The following is a 9,484-nucleotide window of genomic DNA, read 5'->3' as shown; positions in this document are numbered from 1 at the left end:
AATTCCCCTCATGGCGGGGATTATGCTTGATAGCTTATTGCTTCTCAGAGCTTAGCAATATGCCATGCATACAATACATGCTACTAGAATACAAAGTCGTAACTATTATATCTGACATCATTTTAGCTTAAGAAATGCCTCTTTTGCCTGGAAGTACCCTTGTCATGCATCAGCCACAGGGATGCCAATAAAACATCTCTGGCTTTCAGGAACTGGCATTGAGCAGGGAAAGATCAACAATGACCACATCTATTGACTTACCTGAAAGTGTGCTCCCTTGGTGGATTTTTTTTTCCTATTTCCTCTGGTTCAGTGGGTGATTAGGCTGTTGGTAAACCTTTTTTCATTACAACAAAACACTCCCCCCCCCCCAAAAAAAAAAGACATTCTCAGAATTATACATTAGTAAGCTTATGCAATATATTAGAATAGGAAAAAAAATAAAACTCAATTGGCTTTCCTTGGCCATGTCATGGCCAAGTTCAGAACACACAGAAACCTAAAATATGTAATAATATAAGGCAATCATTGTTTCTGCTATGCCTAGATATAGAGTGTTGTAATGATCCTCTGGAGCTTTTGTGTGTCTTCAACACTTCAGGGGCTGAGAATCTCTATGGACCTTTTCTGCTTTGTATCTTTCCCTCACCATGGGTCACAAAAGAGATGATTAAAGATAATCTTGTTTCTCCTATGTCACATCTACTGAATGAGATTTTTTTGAAATCATAGCTGAACAAGTAGTTATACTAGTCATACCTTATAACGTTTATTATCTATTAAAGGAAAAAGAAAAGCTCACAGTTTCGTATTTAACCTTATTTTTAGTTGTTCTTTTTGTATCAGGATGCTTGTGTTTGTTGTTTAAGTTTATAATATAAAAAAAGAAAAAATAAAAAAAATGACATCCAAAACCTTATTTTTTTTTCTTAATCATAAGAAGCCGTTAGTGCCAAACTACCTCAGCATGAAAAAAAATAATAGAAAATTATGATAAAAATATAATTCACTTTGATCATTTGCCACTGGAAATTGGGTGGAGTAATTAGGTGAAAGACGATCTGAATCACCTTTTATGGTATAATTAATGTATTAAAAAGGATGAGGGAGAGATTTGTTTTGTTATTCCTTTACTGTGACTAGTAGTAGCTACAGTAGCTTGACAGAGTAAAGTTAAGCATAAGAAATTTCGATTTGATTAAATCAAACTTGAAAAGATTCAGTTTAATTAAGTACAGCACATTTCAGTTCAGCAAAATGAAAAGTTTAAAAATACATATTAAGGGAGCGGAGCTAGCGTCGGCTGCGGCGGGCCGGGTCTTGGGGAGCCGGGCAGCAGGAAGGAGCGCGGGGCGCAGTATATAGAGCAGAATGCAGAGCACGGGGACGCTCCTCATTTCTCCAGCCCTGATCCGCTGCTGTACCAGGGGTGTGGCCAGGCCTGTATCTGCATCTGTCCTGAATAGGACAGAGATCCGTTTTGAACAACCCGCTTCTAGCAGGACCCCACCCCAGCTGGCCCGTCGGGAGTTCCAGACCAGTATTTCCCAGGACATCAACACAGCTGCCAAGTTCAATGGGGCCGGGGCCGCCATGGTTGGTGTGGCTGGCTTAGGGGCAGATATCGGGACAGTTTGGCATTTTAATCATCGGCTATGGCAGGAACCCGTCCCACAAGCAGCAGCTATTCTCCTATGCCATCTTGGGCTTTGTCCTGTCTGAAGCTATGGGGCTCTTCTGTTTTGATGGTAGCCTTCCTCAACCTCTTCGCCATGTGAGGCTCCTGTGGAGGGTCACCTGCCTCCATCCCGCTGCTTTGAAACACCATGTTTCTCTAAATACACACACACACACACACACACACACACACACACACACACATATGTATATGTGTATGTGTATATGTATATATGCATATGATATATACACATGTATATTAAGCACCTATTGTAAGCATTGCATTATGCAAGATGAATGTTATAACATAACATTTTGTTAAGACACAATCTTGTAATATAACTGCTCTCTTGTTACATGCAGTCTAAAAAGGTTTCGATGAGCACTAATCTTCTTATATGTTATGAACTTTCTTGGGAAGTCTAAAGAAGCCTATAGAATTTTTTTCTGAATAATGTTTTTAAACACATAAAATACGTAGGCATACAGAAAGACAGACTCACAAACGCATAAATACATGGTAGATAGATATATGTGTATAAGTGTATATATGTATACAAATATACACACACACACACACACACACACAGACACACACACACACATATGTGGAGTTAAGTCTTCTCTTTCCAGGGATATAATGAAATAAATCCTACATCTGTTCTCAGCAAATCTTTCTTTTATTTATTATTTTACATGATAAATTATTTAAGCATGCATTATTTAAGCAAGTTATTGAAAATGAGACCAATAAAATTTTTAAAAAATTTTATTCAGAAATTTAAGTAAATTAATTGTCATCATAAGCATTAGACAAGACAACTCAAACTTTTAATATAATTCCCAAATGGAGAGAGAAGGGGTATGTGGGTTGTTCAACAAAGACTAGCACCTCTGGGCTTGCTGAGCATGTTTCAGCACTACTTATACACCTTTGGTGTCTACCTGCCACTCAATCTCTCTTGTGACTCCAAAAAGCTGTAAAATAGATCCAGGAGAGATAACTTAAAAATTATTGGATTACGTGAAAGTCATGATCAAAAAAAAAAAAAAGAGCCTGGACATTCTTTCTCTAGAAAATATCAAGGAAAACTTCTCTGATATTCTAGAACCAGAGGGTAAAATAGAAATTGAAAGAATCCACCAATCACCTCTTGAAAAAGATCCTAAAAGAAAAACTTCTAGGAATATTGCAGCCAACGAAATAATTCAGCTATTGTAGAAATACAATCAGGATAATACAAAATTTAGCACCTTCTATATTAAAGGACCGGAGGGCTTGGAATATGATATTCCAGAGGTCAAAGGAGATAGAATTAAAACCAAGAATACCCTACCCAGCAAAACTGAGTATAATATTTCAGGGGAAAAATGTATATTCAATGAAATAGAGGACTTCCAAGAATTCCTGTTGAAAAGACCAGAGCTGAATAGAAAATTTGACTTTCAATTACAAGAATCAAGAGAAACATGACAAGGTAAACAGGAAAGAGAAGCCATAAGGGACTTATTAAAGTTGAACTGTTTACATTCCTACATGGAAAGATAATAATTGCAACTCGAGACTTTCCTCAGTTTTAGGGTAGTTCGAGGGAAATATATGTATTTATGTGTGTGTGTGTATGTGTGTGTGTGTGTGTATGTATACGTATATGTGTGTGTGTACATATTTGTGTATAAATATGCATGTATATGTAGACAGAGGGCACAGCGTAAGCTGAATATGAAAGGATGATATCTAAAAAATAAAATTAAGAGTTGAGAGGAATGCTCTGAGAGAAAGAGAAAGGGAGAGACAGAATGTAGTAAACCATGTCACATAAAAAAGGCAAAAAAGAGATTTTACAATGGAGGGGAACAGGGGAAGATGAAAGGGAATAAGTGAGCCTTACTCTCATTGGATTTGGCTTAAGGAGGCAATAACATATGCACTTAATTGGGTTTGGAAATCTACAGGAAAGCAGGGAGGAAAGGGATAAGAGATGGGAGATAATAGAAGGGATGGTAGATTGTGAGGAAGGGGTAATCAGAAGCAAACAATTTTGTGAAGGGACAGGTCAAAGGAGAGAATAAAATAAATGGAGGGCAGGACAAGATAGAGGGTCATATAGTTAATCTTTCACAGCATAACTGTTATGGAAGTTTTTTGCATGACTACACATGCATAACCTATATTGAATTTCTTGCTTACTCAATGAGGATGGATCAGGAGAGAGGAAGGGAAAGAATGTGAAATGCAAAGCTTTAAAAACAAATGTTAAAAATTGTTTTTACATGCAAATGGGAAATAAGATATACAGGACATGGGGTATAGAAATCTATCTTGCCCTACAGGAAAATAAAAGGGAAGGAGATAAGAAAAAAGGGGAGGAAGTTAATAGAAGGGAGGGCAGATTGGAGGAAGAGGTAATCAAAATGCATGCTGTCCTGGGGTGAGGGGAGGGGAGAGATGGGGAGAAAATTTGAAATTCAAAATCTTGTGGAAGGGAATGTTGAAAACTGAAAATAAAATACATATATGTATGTGTATATATATATATGTATATATATATATTATATATATATATTATATATATAATATATATATATAGGTATTTAAAAAATCTTTTAAAAAAACCCAAAATACCAAATTATTAGATTCTATAACAATTTATGAGTAGATTATTATTATCTCCATGTCTTAACAGATGAAGACAATGTGGCTGACCAAGGTGAAGTGACTTGCTCAGCTAATAAGTGTCTGAGGCCACATTTGAACTCATCTATCCAATTCACTACTCAGTTTACTCTACAACTCACATTGTTCTTTGTATCTACCATGATCCATCTCATATAATAGATATCTGTGCAATGTGTTCTATCTCCCACTCTAGATTTAAACACACTGTTAGGAAAAATAATTATTTTGCATATCCCCTGGGGGGAAAATGAAGGGTAAATAACAACTAAGTTAGAGTATATATTCCTGCACACTTTTTAGAAAAACAAAACAAACAAACAAAAAACCACCACAATGACTGATTTCATATGAGTACCACTGCTTCATAAAACAAAGAGGCGAGATGGAATGCAAAAACAATTGAAAGAAAGGCAAGAAAAATGGTCACCTAATTAATGTTACGCCAAAGTCATTCAAGGATGAAAAAGGAAGGTGTTTTTTTTAAAAGAAAAATATTTGAAAAAAATAACTAGGATGAAGCAATATATCCCCATTATCATTTAACTTTTCCAATAAAGATCTAAGAAGAACACGAGACTGAATAGAGATAGGAAAATCCAAGGAAAACCATAATGGGTCATCTTTCTTGGACATGATGACAAATTGAGTAAATAGCCAAGTGAGCAGAGGAAGAACTATGGAATAGGGTTGGGCAAGATACTCAGAACACAGCCTCAGTCTTGTCATGCTTATCCCAGAGAGGGGAATCTTTGTATAATACATATTATTTCAGTTTACTGGTCATAGAAATCCTTTTGCTTTGCCCCAAGGCAGGGGGAGGGAGGGAGGGAGGGAGGGAGAGAGAAGGAGAGAGAGGGAGGGAGGGAGAGAGAGAGAGAGAGAGAGAGAAACTGCAGAATCATTATCATCCCAGGCAAAGAACAAGAGTAAGCAAGTAGTGCCATAGTTAGGAACCTTTGGAGGCTCCCTGGTTAGAGGACAGGAACGAATAATGATTCATGCAGCTCTACCCGAGGGGAAGCCTGAAGCTTTTCATTTTTTCATTAACACAAACTGGGTCCAAGAGCCCTGCAATAACTTTCCTGTTTCTTTCAAAGGTAACACTATCCTTCTAGCCACTCATGTTCTCAACAAAAGTATCTTCACTGATTTCTGACTTTCTCACCCTCATAGATCTACTCTGTTACCAAGTCCTGTCAAATTTACCTTCATACTATTTCTCATATGCCACCCTTCTTTTCTCTAACACTGATACTACCGTGGTGCAGGAACAGCTCCATTGTCATCATCACCACTAATTTTTATAGCCCTGAACCAAGTGCTTTAAAATTATTCTCTCATTTGATACTCAAAATAACCCTGGGAAGTAAAAGCTATTATTATCCTTACTTTACAGATGATTAAACTGAGGCAAGCAGAAGTAAAATGATTTGCCCAAGGTCACACAGCTAGTAAGGGTCTGGGGCCATATTTGAACTCAGTTTTCACAAACTTCACATGTGGCACTCATTCTACTTCTTTTCTGAGCTGCACTTATCAGCTCATTAGTGGATTTTTGCTTGTGCCTTTTGGTTTGTCTCCATAACTCAATTCTGTCCCCAGTATGATCACTTAGCCATCATTTTTTCTTCTTAAAAAAAATCTGACTTGTCTTTTGTTGAATAAATTTTCCTTATGCAATAAATTGTAGTAGCTATTATATTGAGTCAAATATAGCATCTTTATTTTTTTAATTCAAAGCCCTTCATAACCTAGCCCTGCTAAATCAGCAGAACCAAGAAAACAATGTACACAGTATAAGCTATGTAGTATGATGATTAACTGTGAATGACTTAGCTATTTTTATCAATACAGTGATCCAAGACATATCCAAAGGATTTATGATAAAAAACGCTATATACCTCAGGATAAAGAAATAATAGAGTCTGAAAGTAGACTGAATCACATTTAAAAAAAAATCTTTAGTCTATTTTTGTCTAAATTTTCTTTTGCAACATGGCTAATATGGAGATGTTTGCCATTACTGCATGTGTATAATCTAATATCAAATTGCTTGCCTTCTCAAGGAGGGGAGAGGGAAGGGAGAGAATTTGGAACTCAATATTAAAAAAAATCATTTATTTTTGTTTTCATTTAATTGAGAAATAAAAAAGATCTTAAAGACAGGGAAGGAGATGCAATATGGCCGCATGGGAGGAGTAAGTAAAACAGGAAATGGATCATTCTTGACACATGATCAAAAATGAAATGGGCCAGAATTATATTCAAAGTTACTTATCTCAGATGGACAGTTAGAAAGCTGCACTGGTGCCTAAGGAAGATAAAAGAACATGACTTCAAGTGCTCAATCAGCCAATAAACAATTTTTAAGCACCTACTATGAGTAACACTGTGCTTAGTATTGAGGATATGTTTATCTCTTTTGAAACAGAATATAGTCTCTGTCCTCAAGGAGCTCATGATCTAATATAGGAGAAAACAAGCAGGCAAATCTTTACATTGGATCTATATACAGGGTAAATAATAAATAATTAACAAAGGGAAAGCACTAGAATTCAGAGAGGTTTGTAAAGGCTTCCAGTAGAAGGTAGGATTTTATTTGGGATATAAAGGAAGCCATAAAGAAAGAAGGTAGCCATAAAGTTTCCAAAAAGAGGGAGATCATGTCAAGCATGGGCAACAGCCAGACAAAATTTCTAGAGCTGATAGATGGAGAGTGTTGTTCTAGGACCAGCAAGGAGGTCAGTCACTGTATCAGTGTCTAGCAGGGAGTAAGATTTAAGGAGTATGGAAAGGTGGAAGCAGGCTAGGGTATGAAGGACTTTGAATCTCAGAGAGAGGATTTTGTGTTTGATCCTAGATGTGACAGGGAGCCACTGGAGTTTACTGAGTATGGGGGTGACATGTCTGGACCTGCACTTTAGGAAGGTCACTTTCATGGCTGAATGAAGAATATTGATTGGAGTGGGGAAAGACTGGAGACAAGCAGACCAAGAAGACATAGGCAGATCCTGTTTAGTGGGGTAGAAAAACACAGGCAAGAATTTCACAGCTGGAGAAGGTGAGGATGGATAGCTGGTGGAACAGTTGGAGGGAGTGCTCATATCAATAAGATTATTGATCCATTGAAGTCACAATCAAATTACTAATGAACCACACAAGAAAGTATTTTAGGGAAAAGAAGAGCTAGAAACAATGTGTTAAGGGGAAAGTAATGGTAGAATTATATGCTCAACTGAGACCTAAGAAGTGGTATAGTAACTTTATGGATTCAGTAAATAAGAACTAAATAAGTTTCTACTATGAACCAAGTACCATACTAGGATCTGGGGTTGCAACTACAAAGAATCAAATGATCTTTACATTTTACTGGGGGCAGCTAAGTTTTACAGTGGATAGAGTGCCAGGCTTGGAGTCAGGAAGACCTGAGTTCAAATTCAGCTTCAGATGCTTATTAGCTGTGCGACCCTCAGCAAGTCATTTAACCCTGTTTGCCTCAGTTCCTCATCTGTAAAATAAGCTAGAAAAGAAAATGGCAAATCACTCTGGAATCTTTGCTAAGAAAACCACAAATGGATTATAAAAAGTCGTGCTTGACTGAAATGACTAAACAGCAACAATACATTTTACTGCAGAGGCAAATAACATTGATATGAAAATCAGAATAAATACTAAAAACAAAGCATTTAAACTTAAGATAGTTAGGGAGAGAAGGAGGTGACAGTTGGGTGGGGGAAGCAATCCAGAAATGGCTTAGTGTAGAAGGCAGAGTTTGAACTGTGTCTCCAAAAAAGAGTAGGATTATAGGAGGAGAGGAAGGAATATATTTCCATTTTTCCAAGACGTATGACAAGTACAAAAGCAGGAAGAGGGAAAATGAGTTGTGTGTAAGGAACAGAATAAAGGCTAGTATTGTTGAATCACAGGCATTGTTCAATGTACAATAAAGCTATAAGGATGCAGAATTAATGAGAATGAATTAATTGAGGTAAGATTTTGGTGACCTTTAAATTGTTGACTGCTTCTTTCACATCTTTGTTTCTCAGACTATAGATCAGGGGGTTCAGCATAGGAATTATCACTGTATAAAAGACAGAAGCCACTTTGACCTCCTCCTTGAGGTTTTGATTCCTGGGCACACAATAGAGGAAGAGAATTGTCCCATGGTAGATAGTGATGGCCATGAAATGTGAGGCACATGTGGAGAAGGCTTTACGTCTCCCACTGGCTGAATCCATCTGCAGGACAGTAGTCAAAATAAAAAGGTAGGAGGTAAGGACAATCACAAGTGTGCTCACCTCATTGAAAGTAGCAAAGGTGAAAAGAATCATTTCACTCATATAAGTATCAGAGCAGGAAGCAGAGAGGATGACAGAATATTCACAGAGAAAGTTATCCAGGATGCTAAACTGACAAAAAGATAATGAAAGGAGGGAGGACATGACAACAAGGGAAGAGATAATGCCCCATGCATAGGCCCCAATCACCAGTAGTGTGCAAAGTGTCTGGGACATGGCCACTGTATACATCAAGGGATTAGAAATGGCCACAACCCGGTCATAGGCCATCACTGCCAACATGAATGTCTCTGTCACCACAAAGGTGCAAGCAAAAAAGAATTGGGTGATACAACCCTTAAAGGATATTGTTCTGTCTGCCACAGCCAGGTTCTCCAGCAGCTTGGGTGTAACAACCGTAGAATAACAGAAATCCACAAAGGACAAATGGCTGAGGAAAAAGTACATGGGTGTGTGGAGTTTGGAGGTGATCTTGATGATGATAATCATCCCCAGATTCCCCACCACAGTCACAATATAAATGGCAAGGAATATCAGGAAGAGTGGGACCTGGAGCTCTGGGTTATCAGAGAAACCTAAGAGGATGAATGTGACTGTGCCACTCTGATTCTTCTCAGGGCTCAGCATAGTTCCTGTAGAAAAAAAAGAGTTAATTCTTAGACACTTAGCATTAAGGAAACTGGAAGTCATTTATAAAATGAAGAGTCATGAAGTTAGGGCTGGATGGGACTGAGAAGGAAAAATGAAGAAATAGATGCATTGTGTATTCTGAAAGGGGGACCTAGGTGGTGCAGCAGATAGAGTCAGAAAAACCCGAATTTAATTTGGG

The 9,484-nt window shown here is 37.6% G+C and overlaps 1 protein-coding gene and 1 pseudogene across 1 annotated transcript; one reads left to right on the top strand and one right to left on the bottom strand.

The window, feature by feature from the left end:
* Window positions 1-1,371: 1,371 nt before the first annotated feature.
* Window positions 1,372-1,778, top strand: LOC118852704 (annotated as a pseudogene).
* A 6,544-nt stretch (window positions 1,779-8,322) lies between these two features.
* LOC118855025 (olfactory receptor 5D18-like) lies at window positions 8,323-9,282 on the bottom strand. Its single transcript, XM_036765159.1, has one exon. The coding sequence runs from the start codon at window positions 9,280-9,282 to the stop codon at window positions 8,323-8,325; it is 960 nt and encodes a 319-aa protein (XP_036621054.1).
* Between the last annotated feature and the right edge of the window lie 202 nt (window positions 9,283-9,484).

The sequence above is a fragment of the Trichosurus vulpecula genome, chromosome 6, assembly GCF_011100635.1.
Source record: "Trichosurus vulpecula isolate mTriVul1 chromosome 6, mTriVul1.pri, whole genome shotgun sequence".
Taxonomy (NCBI): domain Eukaryota; kingdom Metazoa; phylum Chordata; class Mammalia; order Diprotodontia; family Phalangeridae; genus Trichosurus; species Trichosurus vulpecula.
This window is presented reverse-complemented; position numbering and strand designations above follow the sequence as displayed.